This window comes from Simochromis diagramma, unplaced genomic scaffold, assembly GCF_900408965.1.
Source record: "Simochromis diagramma unplaced genomic scaffold, fSimDia1.1 OVJJ01000604.1, whole genome shotgun sequence".
Classification (NCBI taxonomy): domain Eukaryota; kingdom Metazoa; phylum Chordata; class Actinopteri; order Cichliformes; family Cichlidae; genus Simochromis; species Simochromis diagramma.
The window spans coordinates 3,573,575-3,600,460 of record NW_024387416.1 but is presented as its reverse complement, the minus strand read 5'-3'; the positions used below and the strand labels follow the sequence as shown (position 1 = coordinate 3,600,460).

The 26,886-nt window shown below is 41.3% G+C and overlaps 1 protein-coding gene across 4 annotated transcripts in view; it reads left to right on the top strand.

Annotated features, from left to right (window-relative positions):
• Positions 1 to 987: 987 nt before the first annotated feature.
• Positions 988 to 26,886, top strand: part of dennd4c (DENN/MADD domain containing 4C) — a 36,857-nt gene continuing 10,958 nt past the window's right edge. For 2 of the 4 annotated variants that reach the window (XM_040012213.1, XM_040012210.1), the window contains exons 1-12: positions 989 to 1,320; positions 14,649 to 14,959; positions 18,947 to 19,199; positions 19,289 to 19,358; positions 20,939 to 21,108; positions 21,210 to 21,451; positions 21,564 to 21,630; positions 21,758 to 21,816; positions 22,514 to 22,658; positions 24,951 to 25,126; positions 25,274 to 25,374; positions 26,134 to 26,358. In XM_040012213.1, the coding sequence (XP_039868147.1) occupies positions 14,661 to 14,959; positions 18,947 to 19,199; positions 19,289 to 19,358; positions 20,939 to 21,108; positions 21,210 to 21,451; positions 21,564 to 21,630; positions 21,758 to 21,816; positions 22,514 to 22,658; positions 24,951 to 25,126; positions 25,274 to 25,374; positions 26,134 to 26,358 (1,807 nt within the window). In that variant the 5' untranslated portion in view covers positions 989 to 1,320; positions 14,649 to 14,660. The other 2 variants (XM_040012212.1, XM_040012211.1) reach the window with 2 other exon arrangements.

Genomic DNA, 26,886 nt, shown 5'->3' with positions numbered 1-26,886 from the left:
CTGGTAACTGGATCGAAATTACTAGAGGAATGAAATTTTTTCTTTTTCCCCCAGATGGATTTGTTTAATTTAATGAAATGAAAACAATTTAGAGACAAACTATAATCTGGGATTTAAAAAATTCTTTAAAAAGATATAGGTGGGTCATTACTCAAAGACTTATTTTGCACCGAAGGAGCAAGTGAGGTGAAACCATACAAACACCTAGATCCTCCCATTTGTATATATTGATTTACATATTAGTGTTGCATGACAATATATTTCGGCTGCATCTGGAATTTTATAGAAGTGAAGCTGGTTGAACTACATAGCTGGAATTTCAGACTCCCTTTATATTGTGGGCCTACTTTGATCTTAAGTGGACCTTAAACTGCCCTTTCAGTGTAAAGACATTTACCTAAACATTTGATCCCTGAGATGTCATAATGTTATAAAAGAAGTCCAGTAACAGTACATCTCAATTTCTTTACATGATGAATGAGTAAAATTTAACTGCCCAGACAGTCATGTATTTATAAAAACAATGTTTTTGTTAATTTACAGGTTTAACAAACGGGTTGTTTGTAATGTGGACCTATCATAATAAAAAACAGAAGTTTCTGTTGTAGCTAGTAGAAAAACTGGAGCTTTTCTGTTATTCAATTGTTGATCTATTACATAACTACGTTAATGCAATATCAGTGGCAAATAAGGTGGAGTCTTTATCGATAAGAAAAGCTGCAAAACCCACGACAATGCAGCTAGCAGTTCAAAATCTATCACATTTTCCAAAGTCTTCCAGGGGACCGGTTGGATTCTTTGCCCTCCACCTTATGTTCCCCCCAATTTACCGAATATTAACTTATATAAAATACACACATGCAGCGTGAATTGCATCAAAAAGTTGAAAATCATTTCAAAGTCTTTTACTTTGAAAGGATTCACCAGAAGCGGCTCCTTGTTCGCGAGCGCGCTTGCTCGCGCTGTCAATTGCAGCGGTGGTTTGTTGCGTTTCCTTTTCTCTGGGCGGTTCCAGTCTGAAAGAGAGAGAGAGAGCGAGAGGTTCAGAGGAAAGCTCTAACTCTATCAGCCCAGACACAAACATGGCGCCTGCCTCTGCCGACAACTTCAGATGAAAGTGTGGCGAAGAAGTAACTAGCAAAGTACAAAGGAGTATTTCCGAGTGGCGTTTTCACCCTTCTTTTTAACTTGCCGTTCTGGTTTGACCAGTTTTTTTTTGTTTTTGCTTTGCACAAATAAGTCTGCGGGGTACTTCGAGGAGGTAAAACAAGCAAGTTGCCTACATGTCAACATTGTCTCTCACTGCGGTGTAAACAGCTGGTAAGTACTCGTGTTTTGTTCCGTGGAGATAACCGTTAGGGATCGCGGCATGTTGTGGAAATGAGAGGGAGTGGATGAAGTGCATTAGGCTAACTTTCGCTGTGTGTGTGAGTGAGCTCAGCCGCTGTAAATGCATTTTCCTGGTGTTGCGCTGCTGCACTTTCAGCGTGTTATCCAACCACGGAAAGAGAGAGAGAGCCACGTATGAGCGCTCGGGGTGATCATGGGAGGAAATTTCTTTTGTTATACCCACGACGAGGTGTATTTCCTGCATCAAAGTTGACCTACTTAAGGTTGGGATGCAACAGTTGGGAACATAACACCCCTCTCCTCCGCCGCCTCCTCTTGCTGCTCCTGCTCGCCTCTCCTCCCCGGGCCCTCCCTGTCGCCAGATAATCAGACTCAGCTCTCCTGGAGTCTGTCTACCCTTGCAGGTGTCTGCTCCCAGAAACAAACCCAACTTCCTGCGTGGGATCAAAATGTGTGTTGGGGTTTAAAGCTCAATTTTAGCAGGACCTTCTTGTCATGCAGTCAGCGCCGTGTTCGTGTAGAGGATCAACTGGTCTGACTTCTTTGTGAGTTTGCTTTTCATCCATTTCCTAGCCGTGTATGATGTGGCACTATGCAGCGCCAAGGTGCTCACATATCTATGCCTCAGCACTTGACTGCTTGCCAGTCAGCAGCAGTCTAACCCCTGAGGTTAGCAGAGTGCTCCCTCTGCTCCGTGCTCCCATCACAGCTGTGGTGAATCATGACTGGCATGTGATATTTCTGCTCTGATGGTACAAGTTCCAGCAGAGCTAAGCTTGGCACTTCCTCTTCTGTTGTGCTCAAAGTATTCATAATTTCAATTAGGTGTTTTACCAACTGAGCTGGCTGCAGGAATGCTGTGTAATGACAGGATAATCGAGGCACGCGGAGTGTGAAAAACATGGAAATTGCTCTGGCAGAATCCACTGAGCCGTTGCCACGTGGAAACAAAATAAATAAAAAAAACAACCTCTTCCTTGACCTTGGCTTGCCCTGACAGGCGCTGGGAAAGAGGAGTGGAGCAAACGTTTCCTCCCACTATAACCTCTACAATACTGCAGGTATAAAGTGGGTCATGGCTGCGCGGTGGCTTTGTGTACATTGAACTTGCACTTTGTGGCCTTCCAAAGGCTCTGTCAGGTGACTGGGGGGAAGGAGGTGGATTGGCTCAAAGGAGCAGCAGCAACAGGCAGTATTTATTCAGTGGGAGAGTGATATGTTGAGATATGTTAGAGCGTACCCGTGTGATCTGCTTCATTCTTTCATTCACAGTTGTGTTCACTCTACCTCACCCGGCAAATAGCACGGTGGAGCTACCTTTTTCCCCCCCCTTCAGCCTCCACTTGAGTTGACACTTTCAGGTTGATTTATCACCCACACTTTCACTGTCAGTTTTCTCAGAGTTTGAAGAGCTTATTGGAAAATTATTAATCGTTTTCCAGGAGTCCCAACATCAACTGACACTTTCATGTCAATGAATGATTCGTTCTATAAATGAAAGTTCAACTTGTTTGAGTCACATTGTTTTGACAGTGTTAACCACCCCTGCTTCCATCAAATTATACCACCCAGCATGGCATGCTCACTTTTTGAAGACAGACTAACGACTTAGAACCCTAGTTGTTGTTTTGTTTTTGTTAAATAAACTCAGTTAGCTAAGATTTTCTTTTTAGTTTTCCTGTTATAGCAATACATAAATATGAAAAACAAAAAGTAGGCAGAATACACTAACATTTCCTGTTAAGTAGTGGGAATCACCAGACCCCCACAATACATTATCACAACATTTCACTCATGATCTGATGATAGCTTGATTTTTAACATTTTGTGATAAGCTAAAAACACGTAATATAATTTATCATCTGTTATTTCAACTGTAAGTTATGTCCTCAAAGTTGTTGTTGTTGTTGTTGTTGTTTTTCCAATCTGTCTTATCTAAGCAGATAAAGTTATCTCACTTCAGTCATTCTTTTTTGTTGCAAAATGAGATTGTCAAGCACACCAACACTGTCACTAAAACCTACTATAAATGCTGTCATAAGACATAATCAGCCTGCAGTCAAATGGGATCAAGCTGGCAGTTATGTACTATGTTAAGTGTCCAGTTTTCAGTTTAGCCAACTTATTGTAAGTACACACGGCTAACGTTATGTCAGTAGGGCGGTGCAAGAGATGAACCGTTTTCTTAGTAGAGTGTTTTCGTATAATTATTATTTATATATTTATTTTCAAATATCAATAAAATGCCTATTTTTGGTGTCCCTGTATTGATACAATATCGCTATGCAAAATATCGCGATACCGTCCTGTATCGATGTTTTGTTAAATGTAGTCTGTGAGAAGAAATGATCCATGCAAATAAAAAAGCAAGAAAGAAAAGACCCGGCTCATCCTTCGGTTCAGCTAATATTGTTCTTGCGAGCCTGACCATCTAGCTTCTTTCGCTGTTTGCCGTTGGTGTGTACTGTTTTGTGGGGTTTGGCTGGCTGGAACTGAAATTTTCCGAGACATGGATTACTCTGTCCCACCTGTGTCTGCTGTCTTTTTCAGCCCTGCTTCTCTGCCTCTTTCACCAGGTGTCTCTAGATCCTGATCAATACAGAATTTTTAAGACCGATGCCAATACTTGATGATTTAAAAATCGGATACATCGGCCGATATTTCATTTTCTGCCAGACGCACAGAACATAAACAGATTTCATTAACAGTTGTTGCGTGTCTTTATTTATGAGTCCTTACTAAGATAATGTGACAGTGCTGATTATGAACTGTCTTGTTTTACTGTCGAAACAACTCATGGATTATCGGTTAACTATCTGTCCAACTCAGATTGGATTAGCTAGTTGTTGTTGGTGAGTCCCTGGTGGACAAACTACGTAACATCAACACTCATAACTTGATTAAAGGGTGTTTCTCTCATATCTTCTGTACTCTTTAAATTTTCATGTATTGGCCGTTACAAATGCTGATACTGATATATCGCCAAATAGCCTAATATCGTTCGAGCTTTGGTTGTCTGTATCTTCAGCTCATTCGGAGGTTGCAGAGAAACTCTTGTGTGTCTTTAATGGCATTTTCGTTTCTGTTTCCTTTCAGTATTCAGCGTTAAGCACATGTGGTCAGCCTTTCAACTATTTAAAATCTTTCAAAGTCAGATTTCGCAGTGTTTGTATAAACCATTCACTGTGTAATATTTGTGCTTGTGTAAAGAAAGTTTTCCTCCATGAAGAGCTCAGAGGTTAGTGCCAGCAATGCTGTAATATCTGATTCAAGGACACTTTTGCAGGCTTACCATTTCATTTACAGTCACACTTTTTTTTTCTTTTCTCAAGGTGTTTCTACACAATTAGCAGACAGATCGTGGTTTCTTGTCTCTTTGGAGCCAATGTGTACCTGAAGAAGCACTGTGCGTTCTGTTAAGCCGCCTGTTTGCACCTCTTAAGTTAAACCAAACTCAACATAGTTGTTTGTAGCCAAAGAGCAGCAGGAAGGCACTTGTAATCCGCTCCTCTTCCCTCTCAGGTAACCTGCTTCCCTCCTCTGACCCTTGTACTCTGCTGTGGTGTGCCAGCATGTCTGTTGTTTTCTTTCAGTAGCTCTCCCTCTGAGTCGGTGTAGACCCAGCTAATTAGTACGACTACGAGCAATGAGTTTGCCTTCTCTCTCCCGTCTCCTTACAGTGGAAAGAATGCTCTGTGTCCACCGGCTTGTCACGCTTCAGGAGGGAGGCAGTCTTGTGACGTTTCTGCTAAGCCTGCCTTCGCTCCTTGCATCTACCCAAGCGGATTTTAACTGTAAAAAGTCATATTTTTGAGGGAATGTGTGGTCTAAATGCTGCTTTTGACAGGTTTCAGTAAAGTGCCTCGTTTTCTTAAAAAAGAAAAAAACAACCCCACCTGCTTCACACAGTGTAATTAGAGACCCACGGTGATCCAGGAAGAAAAGTGGAAAATTTTCTGCTCCGCTCATTAGAATTCATTCCACGTCACTCCTGACTGCCTTTAGCGTTAGCTCTGATGCTATCTCTGAAAGTGTTGGACTGCTTAGAGTTCAAGATTTAGAGTTAACATACAATGTGGGTGTTTGTCATAGTGCTGAAACAGCAGGGATTCAGTTCATTTTGTAATATATATGTAAATATGTAATAATCTGTTACAAGTGGGAGACACACCTTGCTTAAAACCTGTAAAATTGTGAAATATAGAGGTGTTTTTTTATTTTAACAACTTAAGTTAGAGCTGATGCTCAAAAGCTCAAATTCAAATAGCCTGAAGCAGCAGCAGCAACAAGCAGCGTCATCCGTTCTGTCTGTCATCAGTATGATTTGCCAACCAGATGCCTATTCTGAGAAGCTTGTTGACAACTGCCGTCTGTGCTTAAATGAAATTGAACTTTATGTAGACATTTATGTGTAAAAAAAGCAGCTGCCAGGGTTAAACAAACCTGAGTTCACGGCAGGTCTTCGGCTTTATTCAAGCACTACAGAGAGAGGGAGGTGTTGTTAGCATATGGATTTGATAATGCCGAGCTATCACACAGACTCCACCTCTCTCACACACACGCTGAACAGCAAATATTGAATGGTAAGAGGCATTTCTTGCAAGTGCACATGACCTTGTTGGAACATTTCTGAAAGACTTTCCTTACTGTCGTAATTACTTGAAGGCTGATGTGGATCACTTCTGTTAAGTCTGGCTTTTAGGTTCATCACAGCGTGCTGTTGAGATTAATGAGCAGAGTGAGGTATTTCTAGACCGCACTTTAACAGCCAACTATGTATGTGCGTGCATACTCCAGCTCACGCCGTATGAATGCAATCATACATCAGCTCTACCGGCTTTCCTTTATCTGCCCTAAAAGCAGCATTCCACGTTTTTTTTTTTTCTCTCTCCCCCTCCTGTGGTTGTCTCCTTGTAAAGTGGCGGTTTCATCACCTCACTGGCACCTTGTACTCAGTCTGGCCTCAGCCACTGACAGCACACTGTGATGACAGGTGGCAGAGAGGGCCACTTTGCTCTTCAGATCATCCAAAGCCCAGAACTACAGAGTGCCACTTGAAGCAGGCTCTGGTGCTGCAGAGTGTGACACAGCGTGGCTCAGCAGCTGTTTCAGGCAAGCTGTGAGTGGATGTGCAAGGCAGGGCTCCTGCTGAAGTAACCGAGACGGACACAGCACTCGCTGTTGTCCAGCATCGCGCACAAACACACACAATCTTGTGCATGCGCGTAATCGCAGACAGGCTCTTTGGTTCCCCCCCCCCTGGGGAACGAGCCTCCAAGCTCTTTTGTGTAAAAGGGATGAGATCATCGTGGGGCATACCATGAGGGGATAGAGTAAGGGGTTCCACCTAAATAGAGAAATCTCTGTTTTTTTTCTGTCCCTTTCTCTGCATTTCTCTAGCCAACTTGAGTTTCCCTCTGCCCTCAGGGGTTGTTGAGGTCCCTTTGGCACGTTTGCAAGTGAGTTAAGACCAGTGTCCCCCACAAACTCCTTTGTAGTGCAGGAAAATCCAGTATTTTAATGAATGGCTTAGAGTACTGTTAGTGAACTGATTTGAAATGTTGTATTACAAGATACGGATTCCTTTTTTTATTTTACATTTTGGGGTATTCACTGCACCTTGTCTGGTCCCATAATATCTGTATAGGTGCCCTCCCTGTCCCCTCCCTATTGATCACAGTTACTTGAAAGTTCTGATTATATTACAAACAAGCCCTACTGAGGGATGACAATGCAGTTGTTGTCACTGCAAATCCAAGACAGGAAGCTGTGCTCCAGGAGTACAGTCATGTTGTTGATTTGGCTTTTTCAGGGGTTATTGATTTTTAAAAAAAAATGGTGGTTATGAATGCTGAAAAGGCGCAAATTGTCTTTCCATCAAAATAGTTTGCATCCTCCTTTTTTTTAAAAATATTTGGTGGATATGATGGGATAATCAGTTTATCTGGATCTTTCACTCTCAGTGAGAGTATTGCTATAAATTGATCATTTTTGATCGGAGGTTTTTTGTCTTTGTCACGGTTCTCTGAGTGAAAACCAGACAAAGAGCGTGTCACACGATCATCAGGCCTCACGAGTAACAGAGGAACAGGTTTTCGAATGGAAAGGGAGGGGCAGGGCACTACCTTTTTAGAGGCATGGTCTCAAATTACAACACAAGACTTCAGTGTAGTGAAAATGTAATGGAACAGTTTGTCTGCCAGTTTGACCCTTGAACCATAAGCACTGTAAGATTTTCTTCAGATTAACTGGTATTTTTTTCGCCTCCATCCCTCTCATGTTGCTTGCCATTAAAAGGGCAGACAACCCCGGATGCAGCTTTCACCTCTGTTTACGAATACTTTAAAGCTTTTAGCTCTAATTTCTTGTCAACACGGGCGTTTAAGACGAGTACATAGTTTTATTTGCTCGCCAGACGATAAAGGTAGCAATAAAATTTGCTTTGCTGCTATTGTCTTTCATGTATGTCTAAAACTAAAACTAGGCTTTTTTCAGAAGTCTCCGAGTCTGCCTTTACAGAGAGCATGGTAGCTAAGCTGAATGTACCCTTGAAAGATCAATTTCCTCAGCCAGAGTAACACTAGTCGCAGCTCAGGGTCGTGCAGCCTGGTATTGTTGGGCCTCGGTTGCTATGGCAGCGGCATGTATTATAAACTGTCGAGAAGAGATATTTGTATGGTTGTGGGGCGTGTGGTGAATGCACGTGGGACTCTCTAGGGCTTCATGCTTTAAAGTAGTGTGCCCGCCACTGTGGGCGCACCTGATGACATCAGGGGATGTTTGGCCCTGCGAGAAAAGAAGATAAGCAATGTCAGTGCTGTTGGTGGATGTGACCTGATTGTGCTCCATAGTGACAGATATCAGTAGCTGTATGAGCTATTCAGTGGCTAACCTACCCTCTTTAGTGTACACAATCAATGTAGTATAAACTATCACAGATTAATCCCAGTTCTAATAGCAACCTGGTAACAGCAAATAACGTGTTCCTTCAATGACCCAATTTCTGAAAACAGGAAATGATATGCGGTGGTTTCTCTGTGGTGGATGTCATTGATCATGGCTCAAAATGACAACAAGTATTTACGTCAACCTGCATTAACTTCTGTTAACTTATTAGAAATAATATTAATGCAGCACAACAGTGAAACCTAGGTAATATGATAACCGCAGTTCAGTTTTATTTACATAGTGCCAAATCACGGCAGCAGGTGCCTCAAGGTGCTTTATATTGTAAGGAAAGAGCCTACAAAAATACAAATATGACCTGAACATCCACTTGGTGACAGTAGGAAGGGAAAAACCCCGGTTTAACAGTAAGGACTCTCTAGAAGGGTTTAAAGAAGGGCGGACAAAAAACACAGAGTGGAAGAGAGCCAGAGATGAATAATAACTAATGATTAAATGCAGAGGGGTGTGTAAATACATAGAGAGTGAAGAAGAAACACTCAGTGCATCATGGGAAGCCTCATGCAGCCTAGGCTTATTGTAGTGTAACTAAGGGAGAGTTCAGGGTCACCTGATGCAGTCACAACTTTATGCTTTATCAAAAAGGAACGTTTTAAGCCCAGTCTTGAAAGTAGAGAGGGTGTCTGGCTCCTGGATCCAAACTGGGTGCTGGTTCCAGAGTAGAGGGGTGCTCTTTTGGGATGATATGTTACTATGAGTTCTTTAAGATAAGATTACGCCTGATTATTCCTGATTAAGGATGTTGGATTTAACAGGGAGCCAATGAAGAGAAGCCAGTTTGGTCGAAACATGCTCTCCCTTTCTAGTCCCTGTCAGTGCTCTCGCTGCAGCATTTGTTTAATTCAGTACTGAATTTATTGTTCTTTGAAAAAAGGGGGGCTAATTGCATGAAAGCAAAATGTCATGAATGGCACGCCAGCCTCGATGTTGTATTTTAGCATTTTTTGTGAAGTGCTTCACTGGTTTAGTGAACATTCACAGGGAAGCAAAACCCCTAATCTATGCCAATTATCTTAGGAAGCTGTATGACTCACAGCCTTGATATTTTTCATGCCACCATGACTGTTTTACAGGAGATGGCATGCAGAGGTTAAACTGTGCATGATATCCAGCAAAGCCGACTCTTACAAGTCAAGAAAAGGAACCTAAAGTCCTTTCCTGCTGATCACTTTCTTCTAAATACAAGAAAACGAGGCACTGTTGAGTAGTTGCTGTTACATGACTGGTCCACAGCCTGAACTACTGTAACAATGAAGGCAGTCGATGAAAATTACATTTCATTTGCCTCACTGTATCTCATTAGGGATATATTCAGGTAGTCAAACCTACCCAACTCCCTCCTTGTATTGTATCCAGCTATAATCAATATTTTTATCTTATGGCTCAAATGATCATAACATAAAAGGTTTTGCTCAAAGTAACTGCAGTTCCCTTTAGCATAAGTACACGAGGGCTTACACTGTGTCTAAACTGGGAGCTTTGAACTTTGCTTTTATTTCATTTTCACCGCTCACTCTTTTGGCCACTGCCACTCTTTGTTGCTTTCTTGCTGGTATAGCCCCTTTAATGGGAAATAAATGTGTATGCGTGTGTCCCTCTTGCTCCTATGCCACCACAGCTCAACTAAGTGTTTAGCCTAGCTTGACTCCTCTGGGAGCATTGACGTGTACTCTTATTTGAGCCAAGTTCTAACATAAAAAGAGCTGAAGTGAAACTCAGTATTGAAAATAACGAAAAGTGTCCGTGGAGCTGCTGTCTGTATTTTTGGTGCCGTGAACTCAGTTTTTCCGGTCAACTTGTCAACCAATCAGCATACGGCCGACACACTCGAGCAATGTGCAGTTGAGATTTGGAGGCAGCACGTTTCCATTGGTTGAAAACCTCTCTTCGTAGGCAAATACGCACTTGCAGCACCATAAATTAAGTATAATGGCTTTTTCATGGTTTTATGGTTTTTTGAGGTTTCATATTTGTCTGCTGTCACCAGGGAACCGTTGCTGGTCTATCAATCAGCCAGAGAAAAGAGCCAAGTTACAAGATACAAAGAGCTGAAATGACTCTGACTGTTCTTCATGTCTGTGCTTTTCATGCTGTCTTTGATGGTTTTTCACGCTTCTGCAGTTTGTTAACTTCCTTTATTGTTTCAGCCAATCAGCGTTTGACCTGCACACGAGTATCTTCCACATTAAGCTGTGGTCTGTTGTGGTTTGTGTAGCATATACCCATGGAAACAGATACAAATGTGGTACTATAAACCCAAAATAACGTGTGGTGACAGAGAGAAATTTTGGGAGAAAGTAGTGTGAACTTAAATTAGGTGAATAATTTTTATACTTTTATTTTTTCCTTTTTATGTATTTTTACACCTTTTTGCTTAATGATATTAGGAAACATTGGCACTGTACTGTCTGCACCTCACAATTACTGCCTTTGTCCTCTCCACCACTGCCACCACCACCATTATCACTACCACCACTACTATCTTGACTTTGTTTTTAGTATTTTTTTCAATTAAGTATTTACACAAATGTTTCTTTCAGTGTGGTTAAAATATTCTAGCAGACCACCTAAGAATGTATGTTTTTGCGAGTGTTTGTACTGTCTTCCTCCCCTCACCCCCAACTGCTCGTGACACATGGCTCTTCCTCCTCCTGAGCGTAGTTCTGCTGGAGGTTTTTTCCTGTTAAAAGGGAGTTTTTCTTTCCCACTGTCGCCAAAGCACTTGCTCTTGTTGGGGGTTTCTCTGTTTTCTTTGTATTAATGTAGGGTCTTTGTTTTGGAGGTAAGTTGGCATTAGCTGATAAATTGAAACTCATTTGTTTTCTGGCTCCACAATATCAGACTCCAAACTCCTAAGATGTATTTTATAAACTAATATGTGCAACGCTGACTATATCCATCTTTTACATACAGTCTATGGGTTTAGCATATTGTAATTGTAAATTAAAATAAACGTTAAATTTCAGTTACTGGCTTAGAAGCTGATGGTCAGTTCATGTTTGTGGACTAAACTTTTGAAACAACTGCTCATTTGTAACAGACTCCCTGGACCATTTTCCATGTCAAGTGTTTTGGCTGTAAAGAGGCACTTATTTACCCACAAACACAGAAAGCCCATCCAGTCAATGTTTAAACCACCAGAGAACATTTATTGGCCACTTTGGTGAGAGCACATTTAACAGTGTGGTTTGTTGCTGTGCAAATATGGAGAAAACGGCATTTTGCTTTTAAACGGGTTTTTGACAAGTGAGATGTAGCCATGGATACTGTGCAGTAAATCTTTTCAGAGCAATAAGTCTTAACTCTGCCTCTGCAATGATGTTGTCACATAATAGTAGTGATATGTAGACACAAAAATAAACAAGTATCGGGGACATGACTAAACGTAGAGCAAATAAACACACGGCCATGAGTACAGAGATAAATAGACGTTATTGACTGAAGTGAGTAAACCCGGTCAGATAGATCTCGATAGATCGCGGATCCCTCCTGCCTCTTACCTCCTGTCCTCATTAATGCACTTTTTTATTGCGTTTTCTGTTGGTGGTAAAAGTAGAAATCATTCCACCTCCTCGTACACACGACATTAACCTTTACTGGTTTCGCTGCTTAAATGGCTGTGTTGACGCATTGCACTCGGCTCTTTTTACTGGAGCGTTTTCCCAGCATTGTAATGAAAAGGAGGCCATATCCTGGGAAGATGTCCAGTTTTAACTGTTGAAAGTTACCTGGACCGTAGAGCTGGCAGTCTTCTCGAAACAAATCAATTTTGGCACATTCTCATAGGCAGCAAGCCAAGTTTGAGCCCAGAAAGTGGCACTGCATGAATTCTTCGTTTTAATGAGTCATGTCCTGTGTGACAATAATGAAACATAACTTGAAATGTCTGTGACACAGATTATACCGTGGTTGTCCCAGAATGTATGCTGTCAGTGGTTGAGAATCTAGAAAGGATTTGAAACTGTGTGGAAAGTGTGTTTCGTGCGTTTGCCTCACTGTAGCTGAATATTTCCTCCCAGGTAGGCCGATCTACCACACCTTGAACTGCAGCCTCCTGCACACAAACGTAGCCTCACGTGTATTCTTTTTGATTTTTACCTCTCCCAACTTTCAGATTGCCTGCATTGTTGCTTCATGATAATACCGTGGCATTATTGCAGTGCGTTATCATGTCGACCGGTAAAAATAGAAACAAGAAGACTACAAAGAACTGCATTAAGCTGTGTCATAAAGTTCAGGGCTGTCTGTGGCTGTACAAAGTGGCTTCTTTTTCTGTCCTGCTGCAGATGCTGACTCACCAGTGGAAAAACCGAACTTCCTGAGTTGGTCCTAAAAGCTCTTTGAAGAGGGCATAGACGTGCTTGCCTTAAGACTCTAATGTGGAACCTTTTCCCTTCTTAAACACCCCAAAATGACTGGTTTTATATATTTCTTCACTTGCCTACTTACATTATGCTTCCAAAAATGTAAAGACCAGGAGAAATCCATAATTATATTTAATGTACCGCTCTGTTTTATTTGTAGTTTCCTGCCGAGTATAACATTATGACAATAATCAACATGCTAGTAAAGAGAACAGTGGCAGGCTGCCCCACTATTGATTTTAACTCATAATGTTGTCTGTGGTGGCTTTATGGGTGGTCGTTGGCTTATATGATCTTCAGGAATTACTCAAACTAACGTCATTTGTGGCTCGCTCATTAGAATGAAATAGCAATAAATGACTGAGTTACTTCAGATAGATCATCACTGGCAGTGATGAAGACATCCCATGATCCCATGCTACTTAATTATGGCTTCAAGCTGCATCTTCAATAAGTGTTTTGATTGTGAAAACCCTTGTGGGAGAAATTATAAAAAGTAACTAAGTCACCTTCTCCTTGTTCGCTCTGTTTCTTAACTGTTTAAGTGGCAGATTTGAGATGCATATTTACCTCACTATCTACTGAGGGACCACCTGTTATAAACTGAACATTTGTGGTGATATTGAGCTTTAAGGAAACAAACTCTTTAGTTTTAGCCGCAGAACCATCCTGCGGATGAACCATCGCTCTCTGCATTTTTACCATACAGCAGTGTGTGACTGTGTTGCGTCTTGGTCTGTAACTGATTACTAAGTCCCTGACAGTGAACTTTATACTTGGCATTGTGACTCAAAGGTTTACTGGGAAAGCATAAACTTCTATTAGAAGTTCTCTTCGAAAACATGCAATACACGATGCCTAAAGGTGCATTATACCAGTGCCAGCCCAGTTTGAGACCATATTTCAGCAGTTTTGTAGACTTGGATGTCTGCTTGATTTACATTCTCAGTGGCATTTCTGAGCATTCCTCCAGCCTCGGCCGCTCTGCCTTGGCTCGTCGCAGCCACCAGAGCTTTAACTCTCTCGACTTGTTTGGAGCATTGCGGTGATATACAGTGACAAGGGTGTTTGGGAATGCCAGCAGATCCAGTCCCCTCGTTAAATCTTGCGTTTCCCTAGTGTGTGTGCGCTCCGGTGGGGTGCGACAGTCTTAAAGGATCCTTTCATTGCATTGACCACAGTATTTATTTTCTGGGGAATGCATGTGAAACCCATCCTACTGTGTCAAAGTCAAATGTTCTCCTGGCTAAGACGTACTTTCTGCTGCAGTTATAGTTGCAAACCTGCAGATCTTTGATGTATGTGACCCACATTAAGGATGTCATTTTACCTTGTGTGCCACATGCGGCCCACTTTGATCTTCAATCTGGCCTTTCTGTCAGTTTAAAGAAGTTTAACTACAGATTTAATCTCTGACATGTCTTTAATGTAAGATAACGAAGTGCAGTTTCAACAACACATCTCGCTTTTTCTAGGAAAATAAATAAATATGTTAGCATGCCTCTTTGGGATAAATTGTAATAATTGTACGTGTAAAATTGTGAAAATGCTCTGTTAGCTCATTGCACAGACTCTCCTGTAATTGTAAAACAGATTTTTTTTTGCAAGCTGACAGAATATGTCCCGTTTTACTTTGAACCTAAAATCATAAATCATACATTTCTACAGTAGATGGTGAAAAAACAGGAAATTTTCTGTCATTTATTTGTTTATCTGTTGCTTCACTACATAAATGGAGGTCTGTACCACTGATTAAAAATCCAAAATGTATCCCCTCCTTCACATTTTCCAGAGCCACCCAGTTGGACTGGATTAGAGTCTTTTGCAGGCTAATTCTGTTTGACAGCCATGTCCTATGTGCTTTGTAAGAACATTTAAATACAGTATAGAATAGAAGGCTACAAGAAGCTTTGCTGTATATGAGGTTGAAATCAAAAATGTAAATTTTTTTATGTTCTTTCTTCTCAGGTACATCCAGCCATGATTGAGGACAAGGGTCACCGCGTGACCGACTACTTTGTGGTGGCCGGGCTGACCGACAAGTCCACGCCCCTGGAGCAGGACCTGTCGGAGACTAAATCCACCGGGCCCAAAGCGCCCATCACTGAGTTGGCCGTCATTAACAAGTCAGCAGGGGAAACAGTGCCTGAAGGCTTCACTTGTATCGAGAGCACCCACAGCGGCCAGCCAGCCAACCTTAATCATGGCAGTCTCAAGAGCCCCGAGCTCTTCCTCTGCTACAAGAGAGGACGGGGTAAACCTCCGCTGATTGACATCGGGTGAGTCAGCTATTTATTTACAGTATGCTGGTGTTTGTAATCACAAATGCCCATTTGCCTGCAGGAGGAGGAGACCATTATAAGTGGGGTTATTTAGCAATTTTAGAACTAGGTTTAACTGATTAATAGCACGAGAGAAAAAAAAATCCTACATCATTTTAAACTCATGTGTTTAAAATGATGTAATCGGTACACAAGTTCTCCTGTAAGCTGTAAATTCAGACAGATGAAATATGTATGGTTCATCCAGCCAAGTATATAAAAATGAAGAATGAGATTTATTTTTTTTATCCACTTTGTTGTGAATCTTTAGGTTCATCCTACTGCTCTGATTTCTTGCTGTGTTATTGTGATTAAGGCAGGTTAGAGAAGTGAGCTTGTGTGGAAGAGAAACAAGCTGATCAATTACACCTGCTACAAATTGCTGTCATTGCTGTGCAGATTGCTAGCTGACATGCTGGCAGTTGATCATACGCAGAAAGCAGCCCTGTGGTGAAAAATCTGATCAATCAGCTAAGTGGATCGTTAGTGTGCCGGTGCTGTCACGTCATCATTCAGAATTTCACATGAAAAAACCTTTTCAGCAGCGTCATTTGATCACTGTCACTGTCAAAAACCCCTTTTTTTTTTTTTTTTTGGGGGGGGGGGGGTTCCCCCCTGCCAATCAAAACCTGCCACTGTTAGGTTTGTCAGTTTGTGTTTTATACCTGACAAAACATTACTGCAGACATTCAGGAAGTAGGCGAGTTAGCTGTTTATTCACTCTCCCCTATTTTGTGACAAAGTTCCCCCTCTCCGCCACGCCTCTTGGCTCGTATCTGACTATAGAAATTTCCCTGCTTCCTACTATTATGTTTTAAAAGGGAACTCCAATATATTTCACTTCACGCAGCGAGGTATGCCCTAAGCCTTACTAGCGTCACAGGAAGCCGAACTTTTAATCTACATCTCATCAGCAGCAGCACTTTATCCTGTTACCTGAGTGAAGGAGCAGTATCTCATGCAGTAATGCATCTTTCAGAACAGTGATGCAACCTCTCGAGGCATTCACATTCTTCACACACCTGAGCTTTGTCTAAAGCCTGTTTTTTTTTTGTTTTGTTTTGTTTTGTTTTTCTCCTGCTAACAAACTGGAGATTCCAGTTAAAACTGCCAGCATTCTCCTGCTCCCTCTCTGAAAGATTCCCCTCCTCTCTGCAAAATCAAGACTGGATTAAATAAAAAAACGTCGATCTGGTGCCTCAGACTTTATTTCCATTCTGTAAGGAATCTGGTTTATTTCACATGCTACTAATGTGATTTCCTCCTCCTAGGTATCGCTTTATAGCCGTGACTCCCTGCACACACAGAAGATTGTATGCAAAGTCATATTTCCTCCATGAGATTGTGCAATCCCCCTCAGCATGCAAATAGAAAAAAAAAATAGAAGTAAACTTGTAAAGCTGCTTTGTACTTTCATCATCAGTTGAGACACTTATGCCTCTGATGAGGCTGAATAACAGCGTGGTCTTCTTGCGGGTTACTGTTAACAAATATTTAGACTCCTAATGTAAAATTTGTGAATTTAATTCGAAAGCTGTTTGAGAAGATTCTTGTTTTTACTCCACCTTCCGCTTGTCCAGTGAAAGAATAAATGTAAATCTAGTGAAGCGTAAATCATTTATCGCTCCTTCTGTTGTCCAACATTCCCAGCCCGGGGCTCCAGAGCATGACTGCTTACCGTGCCCATTAAGACCCTGTTTTTGTTGCCTAAATGAGAATTTTGCTGGCAACTGTCCTCCCGGCCTCTTTAGATTTGTCCTGCACTCTTTTCAGAATAAATGGAGTGTTTCAGGACTATTATATCTGCAACGGCTGGCTCTACCCATGGATCAAAAAGTGTGTTTTTAGTCCTAGTTTGTAGAGGGTAGGAGTCAAAGCTTTTGGCCTCCCACATGGCATTGTCCAGATGGAAAGGGAGGACATGGAGCATGCTGCTACAGAAGCCCTGCAGTCATGCAAAAAATAAAAAAATCCAACACAGTGGGGCACTGATTGCTTTCCAGACTGCAGCTCTTGGCTGTGTGAAATTCAATGTGGGAGTGAGCAGGTCGCAGAGACAGGTAGCGCACAGAACGTTTTAGCTGTAACAAGGGTTTAATCTGTTGTGAGCTGGATACGAAAACCACTTTACTGTCTGGGATGTGAATGAGTCAGCTACTAAGTCTGAATCACATCACTCACTGAAGACAGACTTACCGAGGCTTTAAAGAGAAACCAGAGCTTTCAGAATAAAGTAAGCAGTGCTGACCACACACTGATCCTCTCTGTAAAACAGGAGAACCAGAGATTATTCTTACCACAGAGCCACAGTTTAACCCCTTTATTTAGTGTCTCACTGGCATACACTTTGTTTCCCATGGGAAGGATGCTTTCATATAGTAGTAGTGCGGTGCTTATGCTTTGTCAGATTTGTGCGCCTGAAGAAATTGTAGTTTCTTGCATTTTAACTACGTAATTGCACTGAAGCAAAGCTGCGTGGAGTTTACAGAAATCAGTCCTTCTGTGTTTTTCTGTAAGCATAATGTTTCTGACAGCTTACGAGACTCAAAGCTACAGTTACTAGTATAAAACCCTTAGATCAGATAACTCCGCCTGCAGTTCCTGCTCATTTTAGCACCTTTCTGATTATTATTTGGGGTTTACAGCTTGCACGGTTACTGTTTAGGTTGATCAGATTTTAAAAAACAAACACCTGACTCAGTAGCTGCTCCACACAGCAGAGCATTTAGCAATTAAAGAGGCAGATATCGGTGTAGCCCTAAAGAGGACATAAAGGAAAATGACTCTTTGATTGCTAATGTTTGTTTTTCCATTGTGGAAATATGTTTCCCAAGACTGTGAGCATGTGATGTGTTAATATTTAGTGTGCAGTTTGTGGTGGTAACTCAGAGTGTCCAGATTAACCGTCTATGCAGTTTAGAGAATAATGTGATGTTGTAAGGTGACTTTATATCATGCAGGTGGTGATTGAAATCAGGCATGTTGTTCTAGGTCTTCTTATGAGCAGCACAGGATTCAAGTAATAGTAAATGTGGTTGTTTTGTTTTTTTTTTTTTTTGTGTGTGGGTTTTTTTTTTTTTTTTTTTTTTTTTTTTTTTTTAAGACGTGGGTAACTTTTCTGTTAGATTGTAGGTTTCTGTCAACTTCAGTCTTCTCTTTTTTGGGTTTAGCTGCTGTTTGTTATTTCTTATCTATGAAATAATTTAGTTGTTTATCTCTTTTATATCAAATATGTCCTCTTATCAGTTTTGGCGCTGCTCTGTTTGTCACTGTTTTCTATTGTCTGCGTCCAATCAGGAAATAAAAGTTGGTACACGGAAGATGGAAATAGCTAGTAGGCATAGACGTAAGACAGCCCCGGGAATTTATCCTGTCAATAATTACTTTGGAGGATTCCGTGGAAACCTTCACTTCAGACTGTTAAGATCATTACTTGGAAAATTTACTGCTAGGAAAATATAACCAACCAGAGAGATATGCTATTTTTTCCCTTTGGTTTTGCAGGGGGGCAAAGCTGTATTAGCACCCATAGTGTCCCTGCATTCTCTTATTTATGATCTTCTTATCCTTCTATGGTTGTGTAAGTTGTATTTATTTATCACATTGATTGGGAACAGTTCCCTGATTCTTTTCATTAAGTTCCATATCTGTACCTCACATACCAGTGTGGTGGTGCTCTGCTACTTATGAGATGAAGTTGGTGGTGAGTTTAGCCTCTAACTGTGAATGTAAAACTATGTACTGGTCCTCAGTGAGGACAAAAAGTGAATATGCACGAAGACCAAACGTGGCTACAATATGTGTAAAGTGAACTTTAACAGATTAAAGTTGCAGTTTGATTTTGGCAATATTGGATTTGATGAAAAAAAAAAAAAGAAAGTAAATAAATAAATATTCAGAGGTATTAAACAAAGTAACATTTTTTACTTACTCGTTGTCTTTCAGGGTGCTCTATGAAGGTAAGGAGCGTCTCATCCAGGGGTGTGAGGTCATCCAGGCAACACCATACGGACGCTGCGCGAATGTCAACAACAGCTCTGCAACCTCGCAGCGCATCTTCATCACCTTCCGCCGAGCACCACCCGTCCAGCCGCAGAATTCGCTGGCCGTGACGGACATTTGCGTCATCGTCACCAGCAAAGGCGAGACGCCGCCGCACACCTTCTGCAAAGTGGACAAGAACCTCAACTGCGGCATGGTGCGTCTGAATTTAGTTTCTTAGCTCTCTTTCAGTAGCATCACTCGTGAAAGTTCAAATGCATAATAAGAGTGTGATCGATCTTTCAGTGGGGCTCCAGCGTGTTCCTGTGTTACAAGAAGTCTGTATCCGCATCAAATTCCATCAGTTACAAAGCCGGTGAGTAAAAGTGATCAGTTTCAAAATGCCATCTTCAGCTGCTGTTTCCTGCAGCTGCTGAACAGTGGTTACTGCTGTCACGTTGTTGTGTCCGTCTTCGTGTAATTCAGTTTTTAGTCTTTGATTCATCTGATTTCATCTCACTATCTCTCTCTTTTTTTTAATGATTTGCTCATGTGGTGTTAAAGCTGTTTACAAGAGCAGGTAGTTAATATATATAACTGAAACAATGTTTTGTCTTAGTTAAAACTGTACTGTAATATTATGCAAAACGTAAAAGGTTGACAGTAATAGTAAATACAATATATCAGTAAATCACTTTGATCGTTGTGTTACTGACCAGTTAGATAATAGTGTTTTAAACAGTAGAAGCAAGCAGAGTGTGTGTGAATGAGAGAGGCACATGTAACTGTTGGTTACACGTGGACTAGTTTAAATACCTGGGTCAGCCATCCAAAGCAACAGACTGTGCACAGGTGAGGTGTGTGAGAGTGCAGGCAGGGTGGAGATGGGTGGTGATGAGTGTCAGAGGTGAACTGTGATGGAAGGATTGCAACAAGAGTGAAAGGGAATGTTTACAGGACAGTAGTGAGACCTGCTCTCGTGTATAGTTTAAGGACAGCGGCACTGACAAAAGGATAGGAGGCCGAGCTGGAGGTGGCAAAGCTGAAGATGCTAATACTTTCATTGACCAGGATGGACAAGATTAGAAACGAGTGTATCGGAGGGACAGTTCAGGTTGAGCAGTCTGGAGACAAACTTGGAGAGCGAGGCTGAGATGGTTTGGACCTGTGCAGAGGGGGGACAGCAGGGACACTAGATATACTGGACAAACAGTGTCCAGGCAGGAGGAAAAGGGGAGGATGTTTTGCAGTCATGAGTCTTTCCAAAATGTGCATTTATGTTAAACACTGATAACAAAACTGCAGCAGCGAGACGTGTTGGGGCATTGTGTGTCGTCACAATGGCCACTGCTTACGTGTTTGGGTCACCTTCAGCGTGTATCGCTGATCTTTGGGTGACATTTTCACTGACTGAAAGCTTCCGCAGCAGTTTGGCCTTCTGAGCGCTGCGTTGCGTAACGTCATCAGGGTTAACATGTGCACACACACACAAACATACACGCCCTGTGGAAACATGCAGGCTGGCTTTATCTTCTGGCCGGCCTTTTTCCTGTGAAGTGGCTGTTTATTCATCTCGGACAACTGCACTTCCTGCCACGCCCTTTGGTGCGTCTGCTGTGCACGCACGCATGTGTGTGCGTCCATGCATGCTCAGAAGAATGTGTGTGTTTTTTCATAGTGACAGACATCAAGTTGAGCTTCTTATTTCCTCAAAATGAATTATACAGGCTGCTGACTGTAAGAGCATCAGAGTTGCAAAATACTGATCTCCCTTTTCTTAAAGGTAGGAGTTTAATCCCTGCAGGGAGACTGGGATTAAAGGCCTGCCTGGAAGTTTGAAGACCTATTCAAACTATTCAATAAACTTAAACGTTACCATGTGTCTTGCTTTGAACGACCACATTGTTTCATCATGTGATTTTTATTTATTTGTTTGTGTGTTATTCTGTGCTCCAGGTCTAATCTTTCGTTACCCAGAAGAGGACTATGAGTCTTTCCCTCTGTCAGAGTCTGTACCTCTGTTCTGTTTGCCCATGGGTGCCAACATCGAGTGCTGGGCGCCGAACACTCGTGACCCTCTGCCTGTCTTTTCTACATTCGTCTTAACCATCTCCTCTGGTGAAAAGGTAAGACATAGCTACCAAAGGAATATTTAAATTTAAGTGTTTAAAACTCTCCGCCGAGCCAAAATGTTTCAAACACTTTAACGTCCACCTCTTGTTGCCAGGTGTATGGATCAGCCATCCAGTTTTACGAGCCATATCCAGCAGATCTGTTGAGCGAGAAGCAGAAGATCCAGCTGGGCCTTCTCACCACGGTGGAGAAGAAGATGATCCCCAACCGGCCTGTGAACACCAATAAATGCATCTGTCTGCTCTCCCGCTGGCCCTTCTTTGAGTGCTTCCGCAAGTTCCTGATGTTCATCTACAAGTTCTCCGTCTCAGGCCCGCACCCACTGCCTATTGAAAAGTAGGAAGCTACTTGGCAGCTGTGGAAACTTTCAAAATCATTCATTGGCCACTTTAATGCCAACCTTTTAAAAGGAAACCTCTAACATGAGTTTTATTATTTCCTTCAACAGGCACATCTCGCACTTCATGCACAATGTCTCATTTCCTTCCCCTCAAAGACCCAGAATCTTGGTCCAGGTCAGAGTTTTTCTCTCTTGCTGTCGGTCAAAATAAATCCAGTTTCCACATGTGCAGTACTCTGGGAACATTTGTTGTGATATTTTTGTATTTTTCTGTCACTGATGTTATTTAATGTCCTCTGCAGCTCTCTGTAAACGACACTTTGATCCTCTCCCAGCCGGTGTGTACACCCTTACCGCTCAGGTACCTTTGCCTACTCAATAAATGCATAACAAAGTCATTTCTCTACAAAAAAAAAAACCATGTTCAGCTAATTCCTGCATCGTTGTCTTTTTTTTTTTAAAGCCTTTTTCTGCTGCTACTTCTGCCGTTTTCCGACTGATATGAGTAATTCAGCTACTTTATTTTCCTTTTTGTAGTTCTGGACGCTGCCTTATTCATCCTTGAAACCTCATAAAAATGGTGACTGATGGGCTTTTGTTAAAGCTAGCACCGGCTGCTATTGATATTCAAAGTAATGTGTGCTGCAGTCTCTACAATAGAGATTTAAAGGAGACAGAATTACTGCACAAAAGGCAGTCACTTTTAAGTTGTGGTTATGAAGGCTTTTAAAATGATTGGTTTGTTAGATTATGAAAAAAAGCATCTGAAAACGGAGCACTTTAGCAAGCTGAAGCAGTAAAGCAGACAGCGAGATTGTTAAACAATACATTTTATGTTGATGGTGTTATTTTGACTCTGTGCCTGTATTTCTGCCTTTTCCTTGTTTCCCATTTGATTAATTCCGGTTACATTTGGTTACAGACCCAGCAATGAACTCTTCTGTTTCCAAATTCTTTTCCCTTTATTTTTCCCTCTCCTTTTCTTTCCGCTGTGCTTTCCGTTCCCTGTCTGAACTCATCACTTCATTCCTCTCCTCTCTTCTCTCCCTCCGTGCCAGCGGGGCAGACTATGGCACTCTGCTGATGAATCTGGGCTCGGAGAACTGCGCCACACTGCTGCACTTTGTCCTGCTGGAGAGCAAGATCCTGCTGCACTCGCTCCGACCCGCCGTGCTCACCGGAGTGGCCGAGGCTGTGGTGGCTGTGAGTAGGCTCCAACATGCACTCTCATATTGTCATACTCAAATGTATTCAAATATACTCAAATAGATATCATTTATTTGCTGGATTGGAGTTTAGCAAAGCTTTTCCTGCTTAGTCTGATTACAGTTTTAGATTAGTTTTAATGTCTTTTATTTATGGCCAAAATTCGGATTTTGTTCATTTCTCAGTGTCGACAATTATAATGGCTGAAAACGGGGTGAGAGAAAACAAAAACAAACAAGAGACGAGAGAAACACCCTTCAGCTGTATTATCAGTATTGACATCGCCTAGTTTGTCCACCAGAGGGCACTCTGAAACGTCCCTTCTTTGCAGCACTTTTTTTTTAAATGTCACAAAACAAAAGAACCAGCTGATCCGAGCATAGTCAGGCAGAGTGTAAATGAGTAAATAAACATCTACAAAAAAATGTCAATGATATCTGTTTATTTTCATTGTGTCTGAAAGAAAATAACATCTGCCGATAGAGCAAAATATTGGATTTTTTTAATCACCACATATCGGTATCCTTCTTAAGAATCCTATATTGGGCTCTAATGAAGAGCTGCCTGTTTTTAGGCAAAGCTGGAAACTTGGATTTGTGTGTTTTCCTCTGCAGGAGTTCCCCTCAGTGCATTTGCTTTGTTTTTGAGTCCATTTAGCTCATATTTGCCTGCAGTGTTTCATTGCCTTTGCTGTCAGCATGGAAAGAAATGAATCATCAGCTTGACCTAGTGCTGACATGCAAAGCGACCACACAGCCACTGTTTCTGCTCATAAATACAGAATATGTCCTGTAAGTGCCTGGGCTGTTTTGAAAATCATGTCTAATATTAACCATGTGATTAAAATGAAAAACATACACATTAAAAGTCAAGAAAACAACATTATGACTGCAGGCTGTGGTGTCTCAGTTGTGCAGTTGTTTAACTTTTCAATCTGCACATGCAAAACATTGACACTTGCATTTCCTTGACTTATCTGAACTTTTTAGATAAGAAACATATGGTTAGCACTATAAAGTGTTGCACAATAACATCTCATTAAGGAACACAGCAACAAAAATATATTTGCAAAAGGATTAAATGAATAACACGCTGCAGATGCACAGTTTAACTCCACTGTGTTTGGATAACCCAACACTTTCCTTTAAAGTGACATAAGTAGTAGTCACTATTGTCGAGTCAACATTCATCAGAACTGCAGAGAAGGAAACTATCTGCTTACTTAAATAAAAACACTAATTAAGAGCTTACAGAATGCACAGCTTGTTATTTAGGCACTCGATGTTCAGACAAGCCTTACATGTACAAGCAGATGGAGAGAGAGATACAGCACAGTGACATAAGCTACATTTAGTAAATGATATATGCTGTATATGTAACAGTATCAGTAATTAGTCAAAGACAGCTCAAATGGTCCACATGGAGGAACTGTAACTATTAGTTTCATTTCCTTTCACTTATGTTTTATGGCTGTAATGAAAGAGCATTAAGATGAGTCAGGTAGAGCAGTTTAATCCAGAAAAGCAGCAGCAAGAAGAGGAACAAGTTTCTGAGCAGTGATGTGAGCAGCACTGCACGTCTTTTTTATTCATGTAGACACAAAATCAGTAATGGAGCCCGAGTGACGCCTACACTGTAATCAATACTGTAAACGTATTCAACTCTCAATAATGTAGCCCTATTGAGTATTGGTAATGGTGGTTTCCACTTATCCATTTATTGCCTAATAATGTTGCAACACAGTACCATGAAGTCCAGACAATGTTAAAGTAAAGCATCTTTCTTTTAGCTGAAAATGCCTGTCATGACTGATTAGAACCGCAAGCTAATGACTTCCTTTTTAAACTTGTGACAATTTTAAATTGCTTTTATAGGTGATCATTACTTTGTGTCTCACATGTCCCTGCCTGCAGGCAGCGTAGTATCCAAATAACTCTGGCACTACTCAGGCTTTTTGAACTTTGAGGGTTTTTTTCACTGAATGTAGTTGCTTATTCTCCAGTTCCAGAAAAGTAAGGATTTCACAATTCTCAAAATCAACCCAAATAGGTTTCAGCTGTTACAATAGATCAGTTATGCAAGTGTGACCCCCCCCTAAATTTGTCTTATTTACCTTCGGTGTTCAACTTATAGATGTTCTTGAGGGGTGGAGCAATATGAAAAAATGGGCTCGTGAGTAAGGAAAGAAATATGCTGCTGTTGTTTTTGTTTTTTTTTACACATGGGAAACCCTTTAAAAACATCTGTTTGGGAGTAATAATCCTGATTCTGGCTTTTGTCTCCTTCCAGATGATTTTCCCCTTCCAGTGGCAGTGTCCCTACATCCCCCTGTGCCCGCTGTCTCTCGCAGGCGTCCTCAACGCGCCGTGTCCATTTATAGTGGGCGTGGACTCCCGCTACTTTGACCTTTATGACCCCCCACCAGATGTTGTTTGTGTGGATCTGGACACCAACACTATCTACCTGTATGTTGTGCTTTGTTGGAGAAAAACACACTTTGTCTTCTACATTAACAGCTCTCATTATGTTGAATAACTCTTTCCCAGATTTTTGTTTTCAGCTGTCTTTTGGTTTTTTCCAGTCTACAAACTTTGTGGTTTTGTATGTTACAGGTCAGATGAGAAGAAACACAGCAACTGGAAGAACCTCCCAAAGAAGCCTTGCAAGAGTCTCATTAACTCACTAAGCAACTTGCACCACCAGCTGGCCACTGGTACAAACAGCATCTCATTTGTATAGCAAAACCTGGATCACTTACCTGTTATACCAAGTTACCACAATTAACGTGGACAGGGTTCTTAATCTTTATCTGAACACTGTAAGCTTAAATTACAAAACGCATCATGGTATTCTTTTAGTAAATATGGTAGTCCAAAGCTGAAAATAAAACTATACCTTTAAAAAAAGCTAACAATGCATTACAAAACTTTACATAATGGGGAAAAAAGCATCTGAACTGTATGCTATTTCCTTTTAAAAAACAAATACGCTTTCATATTTTCTTTTCTGGTTGCTCGGTTGATAAAATATCAGAATTATTTTACTATGTCAAATTTTTGATGCAATAAAAAGTACTTACAAGCTAGCTAGCTTAACGGTAAACACTTTTGTCAAAATCCACACTGAGCATGCTCAGTCTCCATTATAAAACAGCTGCAGTTAATGCATTTGATTCTAATCATTCATACGCTGTGCTTATATAGACCTGTCTGAACTTTTTGACAGCACCTGAGGCGTTTTGGTCAGAAAGCTAATGCTAACAGCGTTAGTAACCTCATTGTTCTGTGACTCTCATAATTTTGCATCATTACATTATCTCCATCATCAAGCATTATTACAGAAAAGTAAATGTGGGGAGACCTAATTAATAAACCTATTATTAATTGAGCGTACATTTAATAACACTTTATATAAGGAGAGAGCTGAGAAATTGATATAAATTATTTAAACTGACCACACTGGCTTGTTTTAGTTTCGCTACGCCCAGTGATGCCGGATGGCTCGGCTGTCGACATGACTCCCATGGACGCGGACTTCACCTGGCATAAGAAAAGGACGGCCCTGGAGATGGAAATCCAAGAGGCCTTCCTTCGTTTCATGGCCTCCATCCTGAAGGGCTACCGCTGCTACCTCAAACCCATCACCCAGGCGCCCTCTGAAAAAACCACGGCTGCAGACTCCCTCTATGACCAACAAGGTAAACACGTGATTCACCAAACACTATGGATTTGTTGATAGCTTCCTGGATCTGTAACCTTTGCATAATTTACAACTTTAATCCAGATGGGCTCAACTCATGCATACTTTTATTGGCATCTCTGTTTCAAGGAGTCAGGTTGACCGAGTGGTTGAGAGGCTGGGCACATTCATATGCCCTTTAGTCCAACTCCCTGCCCTCCCTTCCATGTACTGTAATGGTTTAAAATAGACCATTAAAGGTGTTTTTAGAAATTAATCACCTTTCTCATCAGCCATAAGAGTGTTTGATGCTGGGAAATAGGCTCCTGGCTCCATTTAATTCCCCTCTCAAAGATCAATTTTAGATGATGTGAAAGAGACTCTTCTTCACGCCACATAGTTTAACACTTTTATAAATAGCTGCACATTGATTTGATGAGGGTCACTCAGGAATAATTAATATAATGAGGCCAAAAAGGACAAAACGTTTTATGTTTGTCCTTTTAAGATGCAGTAAAGACTCTAATTTTGTTCTTTGCTAAGTTAC